The sequence below is a fragment of the Entelurus aequoreus genome, linkage group LG11, assembly GCF_033978785.1.
Source record: "Entelurus aequoreus isolate RoL-2023_Sb linkage group LG11, RoL_Eaeq_v1.1, whole genome shotgun sequence".
Classification (NCBI taxonomy): domain Eukaryota; kingdom Metazoa; phylum Chordata; class Actinopteri; order Syngnathiformes; family Syngnathidae; genus Entelurus; species Entelurus aequoreus.
In genome coordinates, this window is record NC_084741.1 from 5,305,521 (window position 1) to 5,333,020 (window position 27,500).

Here is a 27,500-nt window from a genome sequence, read left to right on the forward strand (position 1 = left end):
GCAATGTGACGTGGACATGAGACAAAATAATTTGCGCAATTTTGGAATTCGACCAACATTTTATTCTCAGAAGGTCTGTTTTACTTTTTCTTTAGCTTTTTTTTTTTTTTTTTTTTTACAGAAAGGTGCTGGTGTTGACAGAATAGAAAAGTGTGATGATAACCATAGAACTGACGCAATGTGACGTGGACATGAGACAAAATAATTTGCGCAATTTTGGAATTCGACCAACATTTTATTCTCAGAAGGTCTGTTTTACTTTTTCTTTAGCTTTTTTTTTTTTTTTTTTTTTACAGAAAGGTGCTGGTGTTGACAGAATAGAAAAGTGTGATGATAACCATAGAACTGACGCAATGTGACGTGGACACGAGACAAAATAATTTGCGCAATTTTGGAATTCGACCAACAATTTATTCTCGGAAGGTCTCTGTTTTACTTTTTATTTATTTTTTCTTTATTTTATTTTTTTCACAGAAAGGTGCTGGTGTTGACAGAATAGAAAAGTGTGATGATAACCATAGAACTAACTCAACATGACGTGGACATGAGACAAAATAATTTGCGCAATTTTGGAATTCGACCAACGTTTTATTCTCGGAAGGTCTCTGTTTTACTTTTTCTTTATTTTTTTTTATTTTTTTTACAGAAAGGTGCCGGTGTTGACAGAATAGAAAAGTGTGATGATAACCATAGAACTAACTCAATGTGACGTGGACATGAGACAAAATAATTCATCTCAAACCAAAGTTGCGCAATTTTGGAATTCGACCAAGAATTTATTCTCGGAAGGTCTCTTTTACTTTTTATTTAGCTTTTTATTTTTTTTATTTTTTTGACAGAAAGGTGCTGGTGTTGACAGAATAGAAAAGTGTGATGATAACCATAGAACTGACGCAACATGACGTGGACATGAGACAAAATAATTCATCTCAAACCAAAGTTGCGCAATTTTGGAATTCGACCAACAATTTATTCTCAGTAGGTCTCTTTTACTTTTTCTTTAGCTTTTTTTTTTTTTTTTTACAGAAAGGTGTTGACAGAATAGAAAAGTGTGATGATAACCATAGAACTAACGCAATGTGACGTGGACATGAGACAAAATAATTTACGCAATTTTGGAATTCGACCAACATTTTATTCTCAGAAGGTCTCTGTTTTACTTTTTCTTTAGCTTTTTTTTTTTTTTTTTTTTTCACAGAAAGGTGCTGGTGTTGACAGAATAGAAAAGTGTGATGATAACCATAGAACTAACGCAACATGACGTGGACACGAGACAAAATAATTTGCGCAATTTTGGAATTCGACCAACATTTTATTCTCAGAAGGTCTCTGTTTTACTTTTTATTTATTTTTTATTTATTTTATTTTTTTCACAGAAAGGTGCTGGTGTTGACAGAATAGAAAAGTGTGATGATAACCATAGAACTGACGCAATGTGACGTGGACATGAGACAAAATAATTTGCGCAATTTTGGAATTCGACCAACATTTTATTCTCAGAAGGTCTCTGTTTTACTTTTTCTTTGGCTTTTTATTTTTTTATTTTTTTCACAGAAAGGTGCTGGTGTTGACAGAATAGAAAAGTGTGATGATAACCATAGAACTAACGCAACATGACGTGGACATGAGACAAAATAATTTATCTCAACCCAAAGTTGCGCAATTTTGTAATTCGACCAACATTTTATTCTCAGGTCTCTTTTACTTTTTCTTTAGCTTTTTTTTTTAATTATTTTTTTAATTTAATTTTTTTTTCACAGAAAGGTGCTGGTGTTGACAGAATAGAAAAGTGTGATGATAACCATAGAACTAACGCAACATGACGTGGACATGAGACAAAATAATTTGCGCAATTTTGGAAATTCGACCAACATTTTATTCTCAGAAGGTCTCTGTTTTACTTTTTCTTTGGCTTTTTTATTTTTTATTTTTTTCACAGAAAGGTGCTGGTGTTGACAGAAGGGAAAAGTGTGATGATAACCATAGAACTAACTCAACGTGACGTGGACATGAGACAAAATAATTTGCGCAATTTTGGAAATTCGACCAACATTTTATTCTCGGAAGGTCTCTGTTTTACTTTTTATTTAGCTTTTCTTTTTTTTTTTTTTTTTTTTTACAGAAAGGTGCTGGTGATGACAGAATAGAAAAGTGTGATGATAACCATAGAACTAACTCAACATGACGTGGACATGAGACAAAATAATTCATCTCAACCCAAAGTTGTGCAATTTTGTAATTCGACCAACATTTTATTCTCAGGTCTCTTTTACTTTTTCTTTAGCTTTTTTTTTATATATTTTTTTTAATTTAATTTTTTTTCACAGAAAGGTGCTGGTGATGACAGAAGGGAAAAGTGTGATGATAACCATAGAACTAAATCAACGTGACGTGGACATGAGACACTTTTCTCTAATTTTTTTTTTGACAAGAAAATGCGCCAGCTGGATGCTAATTTACATTGAAAATCCCCATATACGTGCTAGGGGTTAGCATTAGCGACTTTACATGGCGATTTTGCAGAGCTCTAAATGTAAAATGAATAATAATACGCACACTTATTGTCAGCGCGCTCCTTCCTGACTACAGACGTGATGATGTCACCAAACTGCTGCTGGTTTCCATGTCATGTTTTTGTGAAGAGACTCTCCTCCCCAGCACACAAAGTAAACGGGGCTGATGGCATTCAGGAAAAGACGGACCCCGGAGTTGGAATTTATTGCGCAACGCAGGTCTTTGTCCGGGCTACTCAGTACAACATGGCTGGGTGAACTACTACAGTGAAGGGAAGAATGGAATGTCTTTGTGACGAGACTCGCCTCCCAGTTAACTCCTCATCAAAGTGCACAGTGAGTACACAAGCTATTTTGAAGTTGTTACTTCTATCTAGGGAGTGACTTCTTTTTTAACTTTAAAATATGTTTTGGTTGAAATTAGAGATAAATACGTTAAAATGTAATATCGGAAATTATCGGTATCGGTTTTTTTTATGATCTGTATTGGTTTTTTTTTGGTTTTTTTGTTTTTCTTTACACTCATTGACACTCATTCACATTCTTTCTATTATTAATATTCTGCTTCCTACATTATATATCAATATATATCAATACAGTCTGCAAGGGATACAGTCCGTAAGCACACATGATTGTGCGTGCTGCTGCTCCACTAATAATACTAACCGTTAACACTTAATTTTACTAGTTTTTATTAATTACTAGTTTCAATGTAACTGTTTTTATATTGTTTTACTTTCTTTTTTATTTAAGAATTTTTTTAAAATTTATTTATCTTATTTTATTTTATGAATTTTTTTTTAAAAGTACCTTATCTTCACCATACCTGGTTGTCCAAATTAGGCATAATATTGTGTTAATTCCACGACTGTATATATCGGTTGATATCGGTATCGGTTGATATCGGTATCGGTAATGAAAGAGTTGGACAATATCGGGATATCGGCAAAAAGCCATTATCGGACATCCCTAGTTGAAATGAATGTTTTTGGACACTTTAAATGGCATAAATGATAGTTTTTACAAAATGTGACAAGCACGACTTGACAAAAAGATTACTCAAAAGTATTTTTGTGACTTTTTTCTTTATTTTTCAGAGTTTTGAGGAGCAATACAAAAAAACAACAACTGTTTTTCTGAAGTATTTGCATGTATTTATTATACAGTTGTATTCAACATAGTGCAGTGCCAAGCGTTGCCCAGCAGGGGGCAGTGTGCCAGGCATCAGGCAGGGTTTATGACTTGTTGTCAAAAATAAATATTCATCCATCCATTTTTCTACCGCTTGTCCCTTTCTGGGTGGCGGCGGGTGCTGGAGCCTATCTCAGCTGCATTGGGGCGGAAGGCGGGGTACACCCTGGACAAGTCGCCACCTCATCACAGGGCCAACACAGATAGACAGCATTCACACACTAGGGACTATTTAATGCTGCCAATCAACCTATCTCCATATTTGTTTTAAACAATAAAAGAAAAATCGTATTTATTTAAAATAAAATATATTTTCCTTGGTTTATTTTTTTAATCAATTTTGGTTTAAATAATTAATGTTTTTGGACACTTTAAATGGCATAAATGATAGGTTTTTTTTTTTACAATATGTGACAAGAATGACTTGACAAAAAGAGTACTCAAAAGTATTTTGGTGACGTTTTTTCTTTAGAAATGGCTAATAATGCCTGGAGAAATGTATCTTTGTGAGTTTTAGCAGAATAATGATCTTTTGTAAGGTTTGCAAAGACACAAGTTAGTTTTATTTTACTCAATATGAATATGAATATGAAATGTATCAAAGTTATATAAACATAACTCCAAAACCAAACATGCAATCCGTCTAAAAATGCCTGTAATATTGAATCTATGCGAGTTTTACCAGGATCGGGTATTTTTGGTAAGGTTTACAAATACAAAAATGAGGTTTTAATCATAATGACAGTAAAACTGCCACATTCAGTATGACAGTTATTTAAACATAACTCCTAAACCACACATGCAAAATGGCTAATAATGCCTGGAGAAATGTATATTTGTGAGTTTTACTGGGAATAAAAAATATTTTGTAAGGTTTGCAAGACACAAGTTAGTTTTTTACTCAATATAACAAGTTATATGAATTTAACTCCAAAACCAAACATACATTATGTCTGAAAATGGCTGTAATATTGTATCTGTGTGAGTTTTACTAGAATCAGTTGTTTTAAAATGAGGTTTTACTCACTATGACAGTTATTTAAACATAACTCCTAAAGTACAGATGAAAAATGGCTAATAATGCCTTCAGAGTTTTGAGGAGCAATACAAAAAAAATATTGTTTTTCTTAAGTATTTATTATACAGTTGTATTCAACATAGTGCAGTGCCAAGCGTTGCCCAGCAGGGGGCAGTGTGACGTCACTATCCACGGTGTATTTAGGCGGGAAAAGTCCCGCTTCCTCCTACCTCCTCTTCCGCCCTGAGCGCAGTAATGGCGGCTAGGAAATGTTTTAAATGGGCTCTTCACGGAGTCTCTCTCCTCTGTTCCTCCTCCTCCTCCTGCCAGCAAACATCAGGGATGAAAAGACGGTAGGAGAAGATGTGTTTAAATGTGCGTACCTCCACATGAGGAGGGCGACGCCTCCCCCGAGCACCTGCAGGCCGATGAGACAACACACGGCCGCCGTCGTCGCGCTCACTCCGGCGGCCTCACACGGAGCTGCGGGAGGGCGGAGGTTTAAAATGGCGGCACGCCCCAAATGACTGCATTTATCTTCCTTCCCTGCCAGCTAATATGTAACTTTCAAGCAATTCATTAACTACGTCAAACGTGAAATTATTTACTCAATCGTCCAATAATTAAATGGCAAAAATTTAAAAACCTATTTTATATAATAACCTTTGTACTCATTTAAGACACTTCAAAGTAATGTAATGGGTGAGGGCGGACCTACGTCACTTCCGCCTACCATCCCCTAGCAACCGGAAATTCGTTGAAAACAAAGCAGCTCACAGCGAACACAGCATTGACAGAACAAGCATTTAACGAGCGTTGTGGCTTGGAAGTCGGCGTTAAATCCTTCATTTACGCATTTTTACTTATTCGCATATCGTGTGAAAAAACGAAAATGTATTATTTGCGTCAGACTCGTCTCAGTGGACTTTAAAGCTTCTCAGGCTTAGCTTAGCTTGCTAGTTAGCTTAGCCTGCGCGCTACTTAGAAAGAGACGCGGAAGTTATCAACAACAAGATCAAGTGTTAGTGTATAAAATATTGAGAGATTTGAGGGCTACATGTATTGAATGGCAACATGAAAATTATAGGGTTTATTGGTTTTTAAAAACCCAACTGTTAAGTGCAAATTTAAACGAAGCCGGTTTTCGAATATAGCTAGCTAGGCTATAGACTATATAGTATATACCGCATGTTATTTTTGTACAACAACAACTTCAGCTGTCGAACGTTATAAGGTACAAATTCAACAAGTACAACATTAGCACGGACGATATAGCCAAGTTGTGGTTAAGAAGGTGGATTTTTGTTCCTTATATTTACCAGAAACGAAGTGATCCGAACACACGACCCGGGACTTTGGGGGACTCCAGTGAGAACCGTCCTCGTTTTCCCAGTGTAAAGCTGCGAGCCATTTGTCTCGTCTCTGTGGGCTTTTATCACGCTTTGGCAGAACAAAATACAACCTTTGTTTTCCCTGTTTCCAGTTGTGGTTAGCACAACCAAAAACAACACTGTTTTTCGGCATTTTGGAGGCAGAATGACGGGTTTAACCAGCGTAGGTCGACAGGTTAAAGAGTAATGGCAACGGTTTGTTTTCAATGCCAGTCTGGTTGCTATGGCTCGAAGAACCCGTATGTAGCTCAGTTGCCCGGATGTCGGCCCTCACCCATACATAAGTAACAAAAACTAACAAATGGATCATTCTATAAATACTTTCACACTAATTATTTAGTATTTCAGTAAACTTGACACATACTTACTCAACAGCACCAGGCGTCGGTTAGGGCATTATTTAGACTTCAGAGTAAAAAATGTGTCTGGGGCCAGTATATCTTATTTTTAACAACATTAATACAAAACCTAACAATAATGTCTGAATGCTAAAAACGTTATGACAGACCGCCTTAAAAAACAGAATGGAATTTTAAAATTTTTTCTACTGAATGAGACACCCAGAATGTACATGAAAATAAAGAATGTGGGATTTACAATATTAACTATGAAGGATAAAACACTGAATATTGACAACATATGAACGTCACACCTCCTCTTACTTAGACTTAGTTCCTCCCATTCCTGTTGGAACATTGGGCGACGAGTCCCCTCCATTTATTCCGACCCTTCTTGCTCCATACCAGCTGACTCCCATCTCTCTCAGGTCTTCCTTGGCTGTTTGTCTCCACGTCTTCTTTGGCCGTCCTCTCTTCCTCTTTCCCCCTTCTGGCACCCAGTCCATTGCCACACTTGCCGGTCTCTCTTTTGGCAGTCGGAGTACGTGTCCAGCCATTCTCCTTCTCGTATCAGAGACTATATCAGACAATGGTGCTACCCCTGCCCTTCTCATCACCTCTTCATTGGTGATGTGGTCTCTCCATGAGATCCTCAAGATGTATCTGAGGCACCGTCGGTGGAAGACATCCAGCTTGTTTGTAATGGTTGATGTCTTCATCCATGTCTCACAGGCATAGGTCACTGTAGGGATGACCACTGACATATAGAGGCGCAGCTTGGTGGACGTACTGATAGATTTTGATGACCAGATATTCCGGAGGCGTTGGAAGACTCCTGCAGCTTTTCCGACTCTGGTCTGTACATCCTTTTCTGCGTCTCCAGTGTTTGAGATGTTGCTTCCAAGATACGTGAAGTTCTCAACGTACTCTATGCCTTGTTCGCCTACGGTGAGCAGTGGAACGTTTTGGTCTTGTGCAACGGTCATGGCCTTGCTCTTCTCTTGGCTTATACGTAGGCCGACTTTTTCCCCTTGCTCATGCAGATTGTTAGTCAATTTTTGGAGTGCAGCGTAGGAATGGCTAAGCAGAGCCAAGTCGTCCGCAAAGTCCAGATCTGCCAGTCTGCCCCCTCCCCACTTAATGCCGAGGTTTGCTCCGACGACAGACTTCCTCATGACGAAGTCTATGACAATGATGAACAGTAAGGGAGACAAGATGCAACCTTGTCTTACCCCGGTCACAATGTCAAAGTCGTCGGTTGTCCTGTTGGTGGTTTTCACTCGACAGGTGGAGTTATGGTACAGGGCTCTGAAGATGTTGACGTACTTTGATGGTATACCGTATAGCTGGAGGATCTGCCACAGTGATTCCCGGTGGATACTGTCGAAGGCTTTCTTGAAATCGATGTAATTGATGATGAGGGGTGTCTGGAGTTCTTGGCACTGTTCTATGATGTTGCGAAGAGTGAAAATCTGTTCCGCGCGGGACCTTCCCTTTCGGAAGCCGGCTTGCTCTTCCCTTAAGATGTTATCTACCTCGTCTTTTAGGCGTTGGAGCAGCACACTACAGAAAACCTTGCCTGGGATCGACAGCAGTGTGACACCTCCTCACCATCTGCATATTTTACAATCAACAAAAATTGCAACAAACAGCGAAAAATGAACGTGAAGGGTAACCCCCCGCCCCCCAACCTACTATCTGATATATCACTAAGCTTTAGAACTTTCTTGTAAAAATCTCCTTCCGCGTCCGTCCCTGACACCCACATTTCTCTCTAGAAACACTCTGTCAGGCATGTGATTTTTCCGTCTAAAGTCGGAATTCCATCTTTTTTAATCTCGGGGGGAAAAAAAAAAAGATCTTCCGTTTTTTTTTCCGACCCTAAATCAAGATTCGAGACGTAGTTGATTGGTCGATATGTTCCTTGTGACCAATCAGGACATCTGTTATGAATGACGACGTTAATAACGTCATCATTCATAATGGTTATTACCGCCATTTTCCATATGTAAACGATGTCGGTTCTCGAGAGAAAGGACGCTTTACGAGTAAAAGAAATTGATAAACATGTCAAAAATAGTTTCGATAGGACTGGATGGAAAGGGAAATCACTGATACTGTTGGGAAGAAGGAAGTTACGACTATGTTCGGTGATTTTATTCGGAAAATCGATCGTCCCGGAAAGGTTTTGTGCACGTGGTGTCATGATAATATTGACTATGGATCACGAGGTTTCAAGGCTTTGGAAGTACATGCGAAACGACCAAAAACATACGAAACAACTTGAAGCAAGGAAAACTAACTTTTCACTAGCTGGTACTTTTGGATGTCAACCGAAAGTGACATGGAGAGGAAAGATCCACCCAAACAACCCACTTCAGTTGCAGACAGGGTTGTTAATAATGAGGTAAGCTAAAAAATATTTGCTTGCGAAATACGCACGTTTGTTTTAAATGTTAACCAATTATTGCTTTGCGAAATATAAATGGGTTTTTCTCAAAATAAAAAGCCACGTGAAAATATATTATGAAATAACAGAAATTCAAAGAGTCGCATTATTGACTCCAGTTAACAATTTATTTGAAATAAATTTGCATATAATACTATTTTGTAATATTAAGTTCTTATGTAGTCTCTTGAAACTATTGTCGGTGGTGTAACAATCTTGAAGGTAAATATTTTCACACTTGTTTCATGCAATATGTCAGTGTCCTCACATTATTATTATTTCCTACTTTCAAATAGGAGTAAACAATACTAAACATGTTTAATTATTTTCATAAATGTATATCCTATTTTGGCGAAAAGAATGAAATGTTTACATTTGGTATTTTGTTATATTTATCCAAAAAAGAAGAAAGCTAATGTGTGAAGTGAACTGAAGTAATGTGGTAATACTGTAAATAAACTGTAGATAATATCACTGATCAATGTGACACCTGTGGATGTGAAATGAACACAAGATGTAAATATTAGTGACTAAATATCAGAGGTGGGACCAAGTCATTGCTTTGCAAGTCACAAGTAAGTCTCAAGTCTTTGCCCTCAAGTCTCGAGTCAAGTCCCGAGTCAAGACAGGCAAGTCCCGAGTCAAGTCCAAAGTCAAGACTGGAAAGTCTCAAGTCAAGTCACAAGTCATGCATTTTGTGTTTCGAGTCCTTTCAAGTCCTTTTAACCACAGACTAATATTTTTACACAGATTGTGTATGCTTTTAAAACGTTGTATTTATTTATTAAAACAAGTGCATTTGAAATAGCAGGGAAAAAAAATAGTACTGACATTGCAATTCATAATAGCACTATTAACCAGTCATTTTAATAGTGTAAACAAATTTAAACATTTAACTCATTCCTTTACAGAATAAACACATTTGCAAAAACAAGTGCAACTGTACTTATTTGTACAAAAGTGTTAACATTGTATCTCCATGGCATATTGCATTGTAACTAGTTCCACAGCAGTTTCTATTCTGTTCTTACCTTATCTCATTGATCTCATCTCATACTGTATGTGTGTTGATGTGTGCGTACACATGAAAAACATAACAAATACATGAACATAACAATGAACAGAGTTGTACTTTTTACATGTCAGGGCCCTATGCAATATGTTCACATATTCTTAATATAGTATACATTTTAACTGACCTTTATTTGACTATGTTTGTCTTTTTGTAGGTGGCTAAAATACGCGGTGCTGCTGACCGCCGTCTAACGTTACGTTATTGTGTGTGATACATTGACTAACGTAACGTTATTTGTAGGTACCTCATGCAACCCTGCTTAAAAAAAATCCCTTGACAAAAAGTATGAATAAGGTAGCGAACTGCAGTGGACGCAACAGATTGCCGTGTTTGCAATGACGTTATAACCACAGACATCTTATAAGTAGACGCGAGCAATTTGCATCTTGAAGTGGTGATGAGGAGCCGGCGAGTAGCCTAAACTGACAGTTGACAGGTAGAAAACAAAGATGGTGTTCAGCGTTTTCCTGCTCAAATGAGCGGACTGTTGAAAATAGGAATCGGGGGATTACTTTTCACAAGTAAGATTTAACATTAATGTACTATTGGTTGTATTTTATGAAAATAATATTACCACAGAGTTGAGAAGGAGCAAAGATCTTCAATATTTGTATGTGAAAATCACAAATAAATCTTCTGGGGGAGGATGACGCCCCTACAGGGGTTTGGTTTACAAACTTTCAGCCCCACCTAAAACAAAATTCACCAGCCGCCACTGATTATGATGCATTCTCATTTTAGGCAAAATATAAGACAATACTTTCTTAACAGTATAATTGTAACCAGGAATAAGTCTTCAAGTAACAATATTCAAATACTAACATTGTTGGGTAAGACAGCATTTGGTTTTATTCTGAATCCAGTGAAACAGATTGGTGGTTTTAGCTGATATAAAGACTTTCAGGTGTTTATATATGTTTAAGTATTTGGCAGACGCTTTTATCCAAAGCGACATACATAAAAAATACATATATAACAATGACTGTAAACATGATCATTTAAGGGAAGAATGTAATACAAAATATCAATACAAGTGTCAAGACAGAATAAACTCTCTGTTGCTGCAGCAACAGAGATACGGTCTATAAGATTTATAGATATCTAATGTATTCATACATTGTTTATGTAGGATATACACATGTATATATAACCTCATCATATTGTTTCTTCAATTTAAAAATAGCTGACCGTTTTTTTCCCCCTTCTCTGGGGATTATATTCCCAGTTTTGATCTCGGACGTCTGGTCACTTATAGCGTATAAGAATAGTATATTACTGTTAAGCAAACTATGAATAATAAAACACGCCAAAACATGTGTCCTTTATCATAGCTACACGTATGGCAACAAAGCGCGTGAAAATTAGTGGTATTCAGTGAGGTAAAATGAATTAAATGCGCTGACAGTTCATTGCTCCTGCCAAATGAATTGCACTGAGTGGAGCGGATCACCACTCCAAGATGGCGGCCCCGCGTCTCGTCTGCGCCTGTAGGCAGTAGCGCTCCATGCTGCGTACCCTTACAAGATGTCTATGGTTATAACGTTAGCAGTGAGTTTACAGCCTCACTGATTTAACTACACAGCAAATAAAAGTCACGTTACTTAGCCAATAAACGTTAGCTTACATTCAAAACTTACCCTTCTTTGTGCATCTTCAAATGTCGAACGAAGTTGGAAGTTGTTACGTCTCCGTCTATAATATTCGAACTGCATGATTTGCATAGGGCTATTCGTTTTTTGTTGACCAAGTCGTAGTTTTAATACCCGAACGAAATGAACTTTGGCATAATTGTTTCTCACTGCCGCATTGTTTGACAATTCTTCTTCATTGGTTGTCCTGCAATTTGATTGGATGAGAGCTGTGTGATGAAAACAGCGTAGATCTAATTTGATTGGCTGTTGGACTGAGAGCACACCAGCTGACATGAACAACATGCTGATAGACACAGACGAAGAAAAGGAAAAATACGGAGCGGCGCGCTCCCTTATCACTTTTTAATCTTTGGGTTTTGGGGAAAGTAGCAAGTCATGTCAAGTCAAAAGGCTCAAGTCCAAGTGAAGTCACAAGTCATTGATGTTAAAGTCTAAGTCGAGTTGCAAGTCTCTTTACAATTTGTCAAGTCGAGTCCAAAGTCATCAAATTCATGACTCGAGTCGGACTCGAGTCCACACCTCTGCTAAATACTGTTGGGACTGAACCATATACAGTGATTCATTATTATAATTGGGTTATGTATGTTCTATTAATGATGTTTTCATGTCTTTAAACACTAAAACATTTTCTTCAAATGGTGCTGTCTTTGTTCATTTTAGCATGTTAAATTGGTGAAAAACCAGGAGCTTCGGGGGGCGTTGCCCCCCTTGTCCCCCCACCAGGGCACCGCCCTGGACCTGGCGGAGGGCCTTCGACCCCCGGAAATTTTTTCAGTCTTTTTCACTGTGGTCAAATCACATGCCTGCTCTGTAGAAACACTCCCCACCCACACTGAGCTGCTGTGACTTACATTACCATAGTAACTAATTAGATTATCATAGTAACTAACTAGATGACCATAGTAACTAATTAGATGACCATAGTAATTAGTATATCATGCAAAAGTGCAGATTCCAACCATTGAAATACTTTATATAGTTCAAGACTTACGGTCCGGTCATTAATAGGGCTGCAACTAACGACTAATTTGATAATCGATTAATCTGTCGATTATTACTTCGATTAATCGATTTATTACTTCGATTAATAATCGGATAAAAGAGTAAAAAAGTGTATTAAGTGTATTACATACATTTGTAATTGTGAAGAATATCGGCAATTGTCAAACAAATGTGTTGTGTTGAACCACTAATAGTAACAATGTGCTTGTTATGTTGTTTGCTTGGAAAAATGTAACTGTGAGGAAGTTGCAAACAGCCCCTTTAGGTAAAATAATACATGTTATGCATATGTATTTCATTTATATGACACATTACAGCTTTACAGATGCCATGTGTGCTGTTGTGTGTGTGTGTTGTACAGTAAATACACGGTACCGTGTAAGTCAGGGGTGGGCAATTAATTTTTACCGGGGACCGCATGAGCAACCCGAGCACTGCTGGAGGGCCACACCGACAATATTTCAAATACATTTTGCTCAAATTATTTTTGATACACCGTAAGATAAATAATAATAATAATAATAATTTAATTCAACCTAACTTAACTTTATACAAAAGCAGATTGCTTTTGATGGTTTTATTTTTAACACTGTCTTACACAACACTTCCTGATGTATAATACAATGCAAAAATGTCCATTTCTGTCACTTTATCCCGCATCCTCTTTAAAAGTCCAACATTTTTCCCCGTCAGATTTGGACAACCATCTGTTGTCACACCTGCCAGCTTGTCCCATTTCAGTCCTAACCTGTCCAAACACGCATTTACCTATGTGAACAAGTCATTACCTGTGGTGGTCCCTTTAATTGACTGCATGGCTGCCAGCTCCTCCGTGATTTGAAAGTCTGCAGTTATCCCACGTAAGAAGATGAGCAGCCGGGCGGTGTCACGCACATCGCAGCTCTCATCCAAAGCCAGCGAAAAACAGTCAAAGTCGGCCGTTCTGTTCTTCAGCTGAAGCTCCAAGTTTCCAGCGAAGGTCTCAACCCGCCTCATAACAGTGCGTCGGGAGAGTGACACGTTCTCAAATGCGCCCCTCTTCTTCGGGCATATCAGCGCAACAGAGTCCAATAAGCACTCCTTAATAAACTCTGTCAGAAAACGCCTTACTTTTTCTGGCGATTTTGTGAGAAATGATGAAACTTGTCCTGACGGCTGCATCTCTGGGGGTGTGACATTTGGCAAAAAGTCCTTGTTGGGTTTGCAGTTTTACCATCAACGCATCAGCTTCATTGGACAGATTCCGGTATTTTTCCTCGTGCTTCGTGGTGTAGTGGCAATTCAAATGATATTCTTTAAACACAGCAACCTGTGTACCACAAATTAAGCACATGGCTTTACCTTTAATCTCTGTAAAGAAATACTTGGCAGTCCATGTCTTGTTGAAAACACGCCATTCCTCACCAACTTTTCTCTTTTTAGCGCCTCGGGAATAACCGTGCATCACTTGTCGCCGTGCACCTTCACTCACAGGCTACACACGGACATACGCCCATAAATAACGCTTTTCAAAATAAAAGCAGCACCGTTGTATTGCACACTCGACATAGATACGTTTTTAAATGTATTTTGTAGGGCCGCAGAATGCCCAGGTCTGCTGTAAGGCATAGACACGATGATTATCGCCCCCTAGTGGATGTGTGTGTTATTGTTGTCTGTAATGACTGCTCCCTGTTGAGAACATGACTTTGTCAAATGGAGACGAATACAAATAATGGCGACTCACCGGCCGTGTAGGTGGCGGCGCTGTAGCCCAGCTGGTTGCTGACGATGCAGGTGAAGTGTCCGCAGAGCGGCTCCTTGGCGACCAGCAGCCTGCTGCCGTCCTCCGACACCCTCCCCACGCTCTGGGTGACGGCCGCCCTCTCGTGCAGCCAACTGAAGTGGGGCTCCGTCCCCCACGCCTCGCCGCACACCAGCAAGGAGTGAGAGGCGTTGATGCTGACCGTCACGTGATGCACGGGCTCTGGCCAAAGGTCAAAGGTGGACATGCCGTCTCAAATAAACCTTCTTTAGGAAGGAGATATTAAATCAAGGTTCAATATTTTACTTTTATTTATTCAATGAACTTTTTCAACCTGTGTTGATTGTTTTCGAACATGCTCATGCCTCACAATTCCACTAAATTCACTAATAATTAATGATAATAATAACAATGCGACAATAATAATAATAATAACTTGTACACTGATAGGCTATAAGACTTAACTGACAAAATTACAGGATTCATTTTAATTACTGCAGTTAAAGCAATATTACATTAATGTGAGAGTTAAATTAGTGAGAAATAACGGTAGAATACATGAAAATATAAACAATATTTAATCTAAAAATTGTATTTACATTTTATGAAGTAGTGGATAAATATTTGAAAAAATATACAGTATGTAAAAACAAAAATGATACATTAAAATAATTTAGTTAACATTTTCTCTACAAATCCCATAGAATTATTAATTGATAAAAGATGGATATAAATACAGGAACAAATCTAATGGTGAATAAGAAATAATACTGTAATAATGGTAATACTTTTTAAAAGCTGAAGGTCAATATTGACATGTTCATACTTAATTGAATTATGGAGGACTATGAACAAAATAAATGGAAAACATACATTTAGTTTTGCATTAATTACATAAATTTAATAGGGTAGAAATACTCACTGTATATTTGAGATGTTTGAAAACATTTTACTTCAGTTTTCGATCATTTATTTACTTTTTTTCCCCAGTTTTCTAACTTAAAAGACCCCAAAAGATGCATGTTTAACTATACTACTTACAACTGCAAACTAACTTCTAATATTCACCTCACTCATGTAGAGAAACCCACCAAAATATTATATACAGCTCTGCAGCATACACAGTATAATACAGTAATGTACACATAGTATACTGTATACGCAGTATAATACAGTAATGTACACATAGTATACTGTATACACAGTATAATACAATAATGTACACATAGTATACTGTATACACAGTATAATGCAATGTACACAGTATACTGTATACACAGTATGATATATAATGTAAATGTACACATAGTATACTGTACACACAGTATGATATATAATGTGTACATACTGTATATACACTATGATATATAATGTACACATACTGTAAATACACTATGATATATAATGTGCACATACTGTATACACAGTATGATATAACGTACACATAGTACACTGTATATACAGTATGATATATAATGTACGTACACATACTGTATATACACTATGATATATATATATATATTTAATGTACACATACTGCATACACAGTGATATATAATGTAAACAGTGTAAATAAAGTGATATGATATATAATGTACACATACTGTATATACAGTATGATATATAATGTACGTGCACATACTGTATATACACTATGATATATATATATACATATATATATATAATGTACACATACTGCATACACAGTGATATATAATGTAAACAGTGTAAATACAGTGATATATGATATATAATGTACACATACTGTATATACAGTATGATGTATAATGTACGTACACATACTGTATATACACTATGATATATATATATATATATATATATATATATATATATAATGTACACATACTGCATACACAGTGATATATAATGTAAATACAGTGATATATGATATATAATGTACACATACTGTATATACAGTATGGTATATAATGTACACATACTGTATATAAAGTATGATATATATATATAAAATGTACACATACTGTATATACAGTATGATATATATAATGTACACATATTGTTTATACAGCATGATATATAATGTACACATAGTGTAAATACAGTATGATATATAATGTACACATTCTGTATATACAGTATGGTATATAATGTACACAGTGTATATACAGTATGATATATAATGTACACATAGTTTACATGTACAGTATGATATATAATGTACACATAGTGTGTATACAGTATGATATTTATACAGTATGATATATAATGTACACATAGTTTACATGTACAGTATGATATATAATGTACACATAGTATACATGTACAATATCATATATAATGTACACATAGTGTATATACAGTATGATATATAATGTACACAAAGTGTATATACAGTATGATATATAATGTACACAATGTGTATACAGTATGATATATAATGTACACATAGTATACATGTACAATATGATATATAATGTACACATAGTGTATATACAGTATGATATATAATGTACACAAAGTGTATATACAGTATGATATATAATGTACACAAAGTGTATATACAGTATGATATATAATGTACACAATGTGTATACAGTATGATATATAATGTACACATAGTATACATGTACAATATGATATATAATGTACACATAGTGTATATACAGTATGATATATGATGTACACAAAGTGTATATACAGTATGATATATAATGTACACAATGTGTATACAGTATGATATATAATGTACACATAGTATATATGTACAATATGATATATAATGTACACATAGTGTATATACAGTATGATATATAATGTACACAAAGTGTATATACAGTATGATATATAATGTACACAAAGTGTATATACAGTATGATATATAATGTACACAATGTGTATACAGTATGATATATAATGTACACATAGTATACATGTACAATATGATATATAATGTACACATAGTGTATATACAGTATGATATATAATGTACACAAAGTGTATATACAGTATGATATATAATGTACACATAATGTACATGTACAGTATGATATATAATGTACAGGAAGTGTATATACAGTATGATGTATATAGAGTATAGTTGAAGTGAATGTGTCAAAGACTACTCACCATATTCTCTGACCATGCATCTTGCAGTGCTCCTGGCCCCCTGGTGGTCGGTCACGGTCACTGCGTACACGCCGTGGTCCTCGCTGCTGTAGTCGCTCAGGTGAAGGACGCTCTCCTGACCTTCCAGACTCACGCGCACCTTCGCCTTGATGCCAGCGCACTGGAGGCTTCCTCCCGGGCACGCCGCCAGCCTCACCCTCCCATCGGGGGCGCCGCTCTCGGGCTCCCGCTCCCACGTGACCTCTGACACGGCTTCCAGGGGCCCCAACTCCAGGTGGGCCCGCAGGAGGAGGGTGCTTCCCGGGATGACGTACACTGGATCCTTGCTGGAGATGTACACGGACACGCCCTGGACACCACGGGGGACTAGAAGAGAGGCTTTAGTCTCACGCTCACTTCTGCACGTAGCACGTGATTACACCATGTTGATAACAACGCAATGTCGATAACAATACATCTCTTACACAGGAACAGCAGCAGCCTGGCAACTCTCCAACACAGGAAGTCCATGACCACACCACCTGATGCACACACAAGACAACAAAAGGTAAAAAACTGTCAGGACTGTGACATTTACATTTTAGAGAGGGGGACCACAAGCAAAATAGCAAAATGATTTGTTTGTCCACCTGTTGATAAGCTAGCAGACTACTTCCTGCTCTGGACAGGACTCAAAAACCGCTCAAAACCACAAAAAAACGGAACAATTGCTAACAACAAAAAGGAAAAAATAAATACAATTTGATTTAAGAAAGATTAGAAAGTCTGCACCATGCAATTTTAATATTGAGGTGGGGGACCTATAGCTAAGTAGCAAACAAAAAAGGTGTAAAATGCTGTATTTGTGTTTGTTTGTTGATCTGTAGTTAAAGGCCTACTGAAAGCCACTACTAGCGACCACGCAGTCTGATAGTTTATATATCAATGATGAAATCTTAACATTGCAACACATGCCAATACGGCCGGGTTAACTTATAAAGTGACATTTTAAATCTCCCGGGAAATATCCGGCTGAAACGTCGCGGTATGATGACGTATGCGCGTGACGAAGTCCGAGTAACGGAAGTTATGGTACCCCGTAGAATCCTATACAAAAAGCTCTGTTTTCATTTCATAATTCCACAGTATTCTGGACATCTTTTGCAATTTGTTTAATGAACAATGAAGGCTGCAAAGAAGACAGTTGTAGGTGGGATCGGTGTATTAGCAGCGGACTACAGCAACACAACCAGGAGGACTTTGTTGGAGAGCAGACGCGCTAGCCGGCGACCTCACCTTGACTTCCTACGTCTCCGGGCCGCCAAACGCATCGGGTGAAGTCCTTCGTCCTTCCGTCGATTGCTGGAACGCAGGTGAGCACGGGTGTTGATGAGCAGATGAAGGCTGGCTGGCGTAGGTGGAGAGCTAATGTTTTTAGCATAGCTCCGTAAGGTCCGGTTGCTAAGTTAGCTTCAATGGCGTCGTTAGCACAGCATTGTTAACCTTCGCCAGCCTGGAAAGCATTAACCGTGTATTTACAGGTCCACGGTTTAATAGTATTGTTGATTTTCTATCTGTCCTTCCAGTCAGGGGTTTATTTCTTTTGTTTCTATATGCAGTTAAAGCACGATGCTATCACGTTAGCTCGTAGCTAAAGCGTTTCGCCGATGTATTGTCGTGGAGATAAAAGGCACTGAATGTCCATTTCGCGTTCTCGACTCTCATTTTCAAGAGGATATAGTATCCCAGGTGGTTTAAAATACAAATCCGTGAACCACAATAGAAAAAGGAGAGAGTGTGGAATCCAATGAGCCTAAGTTACGGTCAGAGCGAAAAAAGATACGTATTTCACTGCATTCTAGTCCGTCACTCTAACGTTCCTCATCCACGAATCTTTCATCCTCGCTCAAATTAATGGGGTAATGGTCCGAATAGCTCTAGCTGCGTTGAAAACAATAGGAAAATATGAGGGAGTGAACAACTGACAACGTCACGCTACTTCCGGTAGGGGCAAGGTTTTTTTTAACAGAGACCAAAAGTTGCGAACTTTATCGACGTTGTTCTATACTAAATCCTTTCAGCAAAAATATGGCAATATCGCAAAATGATCAAGTATGACACATAGAATGGATCTGCTATTCCCGTTTAAATAAAAAACATTCATTTCAGTAGGCCTTTAAGCTCCTAGGCTATTGTGTGCTTCATGGAGGATGATTTTAGTCAGATAACTATCTAGCAAAAACACAAACAACATTTCTGAGTTTGTTTACAAGTGTGTATGTTAATTAGTAGGTTACTTCCTGGTTTATGTAGAAAAATGTTAGACAGATAGGTCCTTACCACAAAGAGAAACTACATTTTTTAGTTTCTTTACAAGTTTGTATGTTAATTAGTAGGTTACTTCCTGTTTTATGTAGGAAGATGTTAGATGAATATGTCCCTACCACAAAGAGAAACTACATTTTTGACTTTGTTTACAAGTTTGTATGTTAATTAGTAGGTTACTTCCTAGTTCATTTAGGACGTTGTCAGACATATAGGTCTCTACCACAAAGAGAAACTACATTTTTGAGTTTGTTTACAAGTTTGTATGTTAATTAGTAGGTTACTTACTAGTTCATGTAGGACGTTGTCAGACATATAGGTCTCTACCACAAAGAGAAACTACATTTTTGAGTTTGTTTACAAGTTTGTATGTTAATTAGTAGGTTACTTTCTGTTTTATGTAGGAAGTTGTTAGATGAATATGTCCCTACCACAAAGAGAAACTACATTTTTTACTTTGTTTACAAGTTTGTATGTTAATTAGTAGGTTACTTCCTAGTTCATGTAGGACGTTGTCAGACATATAGGTCTCTACCACAAAGAGAAACTACATTTTTGAGTTTGTTTACAAGTTTGTATGTTAATTAGTAGGTTACTTCCTAGTTCATGTAGGACGTTGTCAGACATATAGGTCTCTACCACAAAGAGAAACTACATTTTTGAGTTTGTTTACAAGTTTGTATGTTAATTAGTAGGTTACTTCTTGGTTTATGTAAGAAGATGTTTGATGGATAGGTCCCTACCACAAAGATAAATTACATTTTTTAGTTTCTTACAAGTTTGTATGTTAATTAGTAGGTTACTTCCTGGTTTATGTAGGAAGATGTTAGATGGATAGGTCGATACCACAAAGAGAAACTACATTTTTTAGTTTCTTTACAAGTTTGTATGTTAATTAGTAGGTTACTTCTTGGTTTATGTAAGAAGATGTTAGATGGATAGGTCCCGACCACAAAGAGAAACAATATTTTTGAGGTTTTTGTTACAAGTTTGTATGTTAATTAGTAAGTTACTCCTTGGTTTATGTAGGACGTTGTCAGACATATAGGTCCCTACCACAAAGAGAAACTACATTTTTTAGTTTCTTTACAAGTTTGTATGTTAATTAGTAAGTTACTCCTTGGTTTATGTAGGACGTTGTCAGACATATAGGTCCCTACCACAAAGAGAAACTACATTTTTTAGTTTCTTTACAAGTTTGTATGTTAATTAGTAAGTTACTCCTTGGTTTATGTAGGACGTTGTCAGACATATAGGTCCCTACCACAAAGAGAAACTACATTTTTGAGTTTCTTTACAAGTTTGTATGTTAATTAGTAGGTTACTTCTTGGTTTATGTAAGAAGATGTTAGATGGATAGGTCCCTACCACAAAGAGAAACTACATTTTTTAGTTTCTTTACAAGTTTGTATGTTAATTAGTAAGTTACTCCTTGGTTTATGTAAGAAGATGTTAGATGGATAGGTCCCTACCACAAAGAGAAACTACATTTTTTAGTTTCTTCACAAGTTTGTATGTTAATTAGTAAGTTACTCCTTGGTTTATGTAGGACATTGTCAGACATATAGGTCTCTACCACAAAGAGAAACTAAATTTTTGACTTTGTTTACAAGTTTGTATGTTAATTAGTAGGTTACTTCCTAGTTCATGTAGGACGTTGTCAGACATATAGGTCTCTACCACAAAGAGAAACTACATTTTTGAGTTTGTTTACAAGTTTGTATATTAATTAGTAGGTTACTTCTTGGTTTATGTAAGAAGATGTTCGATGGATAGGTCCCTACCACAAAGATAAATTACATTTTTTAGTTTCTTACAAGTTTGTATGTTAATTAGTAGGTTACTTCCTGGTTTATGTAGGAAGATGTTAGATGGATAGGTCGATACCACAAAGAGAAACTACATTTTTTAGTTTCTTTACAAGTTTGTATGTTAATTAGTAGGTTACTTCTTGGTTTATGTAAGAAGATGTTAGATGGATAGGTCCCGACCACAAAGAGAAACAATATTTTTGAGGTTTTTTTTACAAGTTTGTATGTTAATTAGTAAGTTACTCCTTGGTTTATGTAGGACGTTGTCAGACATATAGGTCTCTACCACAAAGAGAAACTACATTTTTTAGTTTCTTTACAAGTTTGTATGTTAATTAGTAGGTTACTTCTTGGTTTATGTAAGAAGATGTTAGATGGATAGGTCCCGACCACAAAGAGAAACAATATTTTTGAGGTTTTTTTTACAAGTTTGTATGTTAATTAGTAAGTTACTCCTTGGTTTATGTAGGACGTTGTCAGACATATAGGTCTCTACCACAAAGAGAAACTACATTTTTTAGTTTCTTTACAAGTTTGTATGTTAATTAGTAAGTTACTCCTTGGTTTATGTAGGGCGTTGTCAGACATATAGGTCTCTACCACAAAGAAAAACTAAATTTTTGACTTTGTTTACAAGTTTGTATGTTAATTAGTAGGTTACTTCCTAGTTCATGTAGGACGTTGTCAGACATATAGGTCTCTACCACAAAGAGAAACTACATTTTTGACTTTGTTTACAAGTTTGTATGTTAATTTGTAGGTTACTTCCTGGTTCATGAGCCTGACACCGGGTGGAAGGACTGTACCATTTAGTATTTTGGGCACTTTTGTTCAGATTTGTTCCACAGTTTGATGTATTTTTGCTGGACACAAGTTGTCACGACGCAATGAAAGCCACACTGCAAAAAGTGAAATCTAAGTAAGATGAAATATGTCAAATAAGGGTGATATTTGCTTATTTTCTGTCTGATAAGATCTTTCTTCTCACTGAGCAGATTTTATGTTCGAGTGTTTTACTTGTTTTAAGTGTTTTGGTCCTAAATTATCTATATTGAGTAAAACATGCTTGAAACTAGAATATCAAGTGTTGCAAAGCTGTGTCATCAACACTCACAAGTAGAAAACTGCTTTTTTAAAGTAATAATTTCTTATTTCAAGCATGAAATAAAAAAACATGACTTTGACACAATTGTGTCTCATACTTAAACTGACAGTTAATATTTAAACTTTTCAAAACAATTTTGAACAGAAATAGTTCATGCACATTCAGATAAATTCTTCAAAATTACAATAAAAAAAAATTGGCCGGGCTGTAAAAAAAAAAAAAAAAAAAAAAAATTTATATATATATATATATATTATATTATATTCCTTGCTCATTAATTGACTGAAAGAGCACGCACTTGGCGCGATGATGTCATGTTATTGATGGGAAAATGCATTTTTAGACCATATGATTTGCCTGAGCGTTGCCTTTTTGCCTTTCCATTAAGAACAATAAATTAGTTTTTAGTGTAAGTTTGCTGCTTTCAAGAAATGTAATGCCGAGCGCATATCATTATGTCAAGATAATGGCACTAGCATTTACTTCATTTAAGAATATTTTTCAACATATTGAGCAAAAAGGTCTCATATTTGTTTTTTCTACCAAGAAAAGTGCACTTGTTACTAGTGAGAATATACTTATTTGAAGGTATTTTGGGGTTCATTGAGGTTAGCTAATTTGACTTGTTTTGGAAAGTCTTGACAAGCCAAATTTTCTTGTTCTATTGGCAGATAATTTTGCTTAGTTCAAGTAAAATACCCCTCATTTTTTTACTTTTTTCCCTTGTCTTTGAACACTGACTTTTTGCAGTGCACTTATCTCCACATTATGTGAGTTTTATCCACACAACTGTATTTCCTTGCAGTTTTTTTGCATGAAAATAGTTGTGGTTATTTGTTTTCATACATGCTCCACTGAATAAGTATCATTTGCACAAGTCAACATTAATTGGAGATGCAGTGACGACATTATGTGTGCATGAAGTAATGAAATACTTCTGTAAAATATGTATTTTCCTGCTAATTATTGGCAATCCAAACATGACCTCTGGCCTTCTGCAATAATAACAGTAATAAAACAACAATAGCAGAATGTTCCTCCAATGCTAAAGCGACTCACAGTTGACGGTCCAAAGAACAACGGGGCTGGCACCAAGCGAGGCGATTGTGCCAGAATAGAAATGAAGCCTCCTCGAGCACAGCCAGCAGGAAAGAGGGGGAAAAAAGCTGCAAATTCGTACCCAGCTTCCCAAAAATTCTCTTCACTTTCCCAAAGGTCAAAGTGCAGCCTGGGAATGAAAATAGTCTTAATGCATCACAGGAGTGGTAAAAGGCAGCAGCACCGGGCCTTGTTTTCAAGAGGTTTCCTCACAGTGGACTCCACCCCTCCTTTCCTGCACATAACAGCTTCCTCTGGACTCAAACTGCACATCGATTGTTTGGAAAAGCAACAATATTGTGTTGTTATGAAAGCTTTACAGCGATATTCCATGTTGTGTATATGTTTCTAACAGCTGATTATTCAAAATAGCTTTTAAAAATCCCTACACTGCAAAAAGTCAGTGTTCAAAAACAAGAAAAAAAACAACAAAAATGAGGGGTATTTTACTTGAACTAAGCAAAATGATCTGCCAATAGAACAAGAACATTTGGCTTGTCAAGACTTTCCAAAACAAGTCAAATTAGCTAACCTCAATGAACCCAAAAATAGCTTAAAATAAGTACATTCTCACTAATAACAAGTGCACTTTTCTTGGTAGAAAAAAAAGACACCTTTTTGCTCAATATGTTGAAAAATATTCTTAAATGAAGTAAATGCTAGTGCCATTATCTTGACATAATGATATGCGCTCTGCATCATGATTTTTTTTTTTTTCATGCTTGAAGTAAGAAATGATTACTTTAAAAAAGCAGTTTTATACTTGTGAGTGTAGAATCAGGCCTGGCCCTAACCAATCTGGCGCCCCCCCACATCGGCAGTGAAGTGTATCTACTCACAAGAAACCGAATAGCTTTGTCTTTGACCTTTTTTTTTTTACTTAAAGGCCTACTGAAATGAATTTTTTTTATTTAAACGGGGATAGCAGATCTATTCTATGTGTCATACTTGATCATTTCGCGATATTGCCATATTTTTGCTGAAAGGATTTAGTATAGAACAACGACGATAAAGATTGCAACTTTTGGTATCTGATAAAAAAAAGGCTTGCACCTACCGGAAGTAGCGTGACGTAGTCAGTTGAACATATACGCAAAGTTCCCTATTGTTTACAATGATGGCCGCATGAAGTGAGAGAGATTCGGACCGAGAAAGCGACAATTTCCCCATTAATTTGAGCGAGGATGAAAGATTTGTGGATGAGTAAAGTGCAAGTGAAGGACTAGTGGGGAGTTGAAGCTATTCAGATAGGGAAGATGCTGTGAGAGCCGGGGGTGACCTGATATTCAGCTGGGAATGACTACAACAGTAAATAAACACAAGACATATATATACTCTATTAGCCACAACACAACCAGGCTTATATTTAATATACCACAAATTAATCCTGCATAAAAACACCTGCGTGTTTGTTATGCTAGCTCCTAGCTCCTCTGCTAGCTCCTAGCTCCATAGAACACGCCAATACAATTCAAACACCTGATCAACACACACAATCACTCAGCCCAAAAGACCGTTTACCTAACCCAAGGTTCATAAAGCTTATATATTTTTAAAAAGTTACGTACGTGACGCGCACATACGGTCAAGTTATCGAATGTTTAGCAGCCAAGGCTGCATACTCACGGTACCTGATATTCAGCTGGGAATGACTACAACAGTAAATAAACACAAGACATATATATACTCTATTAGCCACAACACAACCAGGCTTATATTTAATATGCCACAAATTAATCCTGCATAATAACACCTGCGTGTTTGTTATGCTAGCTCCTAGCTCCTCTGCTAGCTCCTAGCTCCATAGAACACGCCAATACAATTCAAACACATGATCAACACACACAATCACTCAGCCCAAAAGACCGTTCACCTAACCCAAGGTTCATAAAGCTTATATATTTTTAAAAAGTTACGTACGTGACGCGCACGTACGGTACGGTACGTGTTATGCTAGCTCCTAGCTCCTCTGCTAGCTCCTAGCTCCATAGAACACGCCAATACAATTCAAACACCTGATCAACACACACAATCACTCAGCCCAAAAGACCGTTCACCTAACCCAAGGTTCATAAAGCTTATATATTTTAAAAAAGTTACGTACATACGCAAAAAAAAGCCAAAGCTGCATACTCACAGTAGCACGTCTGCGTCTTTGTCATCCAAATCAAAGTAATCCTGGTAAGAGTCTGTGTTGTCCCAGTTCTCTACAGGCGTCTGTGTATCCAAATCAAAAGTCCTCCTGGTTAGAGTCTCTGTTATCCGAGTTCTTCCAACTTGACTGCATCTTTCGGGAATGTAAACAAAGAAGCGCCGGCTGTGTACTGTTGTGGCTGACTACGTTCGAAAAATACGTCCATTTCGCACCGACAACTTTCTTCTTTGCTTGCTCGGCTTCCTTCTCAATAATGCAATGAACATGATTGAAACAGATTCACGAACACAGATGTCCAGAATACTGTGGAATTATGAAATGAAAACAGAGCTTTTTCGTATCGGCTTCAATGTGGAAGGCATACCCGTGTTCGCCGGGCTACGTCACACGCATACGTCATCCTCAGAGGCGTTTCGAACCGGAAGTTTAGCGGCAAATTTAAAATGTCACTTTATAAGTTAACCCGGCCGTATTGGCATGTGTTATAATGTTAAGATTTCATCATTGATATATAAACTATTAGACTGCGTGGTCGGTAGTAGTGGGTTTCAGTAGGCCTTTAAAGAAAGCAGATTAACATATTATATGAGAATGTTATGTTATGATTATCTTTAACCGAATCACAGCAGTGCTCAAATTAAAAAACAGCATTCCCTCTCATGTGATATTGCTTAATTAACATTAATGATGTGCACTTTAACAACTAGGCTTACAACTATACCTAATATATAAAGGGGTGGAAAAGTGACTATTACCTGCGGGGCAAACATTAGCTAACCAGAAGGCAATAACAATGTAAACAAAAAACACCTGCTTAAAAGATCTAATACAAATGTCCCTGAGGAATGTAAGGTGGGAGTACTGTAATTACCTAACGTTACATTATTATTTTCCATAACAATTTAGCCCCCTCCACAATATTAACCCGACGTTGAAACAGAACTAGCTATTTATTGATTAGCAATTTCCGAATCATGTAACATTAGCTTAATGCTAAAAAGCCAGGTTACTATCACATTCTGTAACAGACAAATAATTTCACGTAGGCTAACGTTACCTCCCTGCTACCTCTGTCTTTTTCTCGTTTCTCCTCCTCTTTTCTCTTTTTTCTTCCCTGGGCACCTGACAGTTTTGGCCGTTTTGACATCTTGTGTTGATTTTTTTGATGTGGTGACGTCCAAAAAAGAGTCATGATAGGGGAAGGGAGGGGGCGCACCGTGCGGGGGGAGGGCGGGGGTGGCGTAATGTTGTGACAAATAATGTTTCTATTAAATAGGCTTTACTTTGCATTTTAATTAACGTGGGATTATTTTTTGTATTTAGAAATAATAGTACCAACTTTTTTTTATTTTTTTATTTTTTTCCCTTCAACATTTGTGGCACTGGCGTGGCGCCCCCTGATGGACGGCGCCCTTAGCATTTGCCTGTACGGCCCTGTGTTGATGACACAGCTTTGCAAGAGTTGATATTCTAGTTTCAAGCATGTTTTACTCAATATAGCTCATCAAATCTCAGCAACAAGCTGTAATATCTTACTGACATCATT

General features: G+C 36.9%; 2 protein-coding genes across 8 annotated transcripts in view; one reads left to right on the forward strand and one right to left on the reverse strand.

Moving 5' to 3' along the window:
- Positions 1-3,497: 3,497 nt before the first annotated feature.
- Positions 3,498-27,500, reverse strand: part of si:dkeyp-97a10.2 (uncharacterized) — a 35,519-nt gene continuing 11,516 nt past the window's right edge. Inside the window, exons 2-6 of the mRNA XM_062064039.1 lie at positions 17,946-18,002; positions 17,482-17,879; positions 14,356-14,595; positions 5,106-5,205; positions 3,498-5,045 (exon numbers count right to left, since the gene is read on the reverse strand). Of these exons, the coding sequence (XP_061920023.1) occupies positions 4,997-5,045; positions 5,106-5,205; positions 14,356-14,595; positions 17,482-17,879; positions 17,946-18,002 (844 nt within the window). The 3' untranslated portion in view covers positions 3,498-4,996. The remainder of the gene's footprint in view (positions 5,046-5,105; positions 5,206-14,355; positions 14,596-17,481; positions 17,880-17,945; positions 18,003-27,500) is intronic.
- The window catches only part of si:dkeyp-97a10.3 (uncharacterized), a 62,057-nt gene continuing 39,524 nt past the window's right edge, over positions 4,968-27,500 (forward strand). The window contains exons 1-4 of one of the 7 annotated variants that reach the window (XM_062062324.1): positions 4,968-5,075; positions 14,367-14,665; positions 17,509-17,881; positions 17,950-18,028. In XM_062062324.1, coding sequence (XP_061918308.1) covers positions 17,631-17,881; positions 17,950-18,028 — 330 coding nt within the window. In that variant the 5' untranslated portion in view covers positions 4,968-5,075; positions 14,367-14,665; positions 17,509-17,630. Of the gene's footprint in view, positions 5,076-8,530; positions 8,859-12,162; positions 14,666-17,508; positions 17,882-17,949; positions 18,029-27,500 lie in introns of those variants that run through there. The other 6 variants (XM_062062325.1, XM_062062326.1, XM_062062328.1 and 3 more) reach the window with 6 other exon arrangements.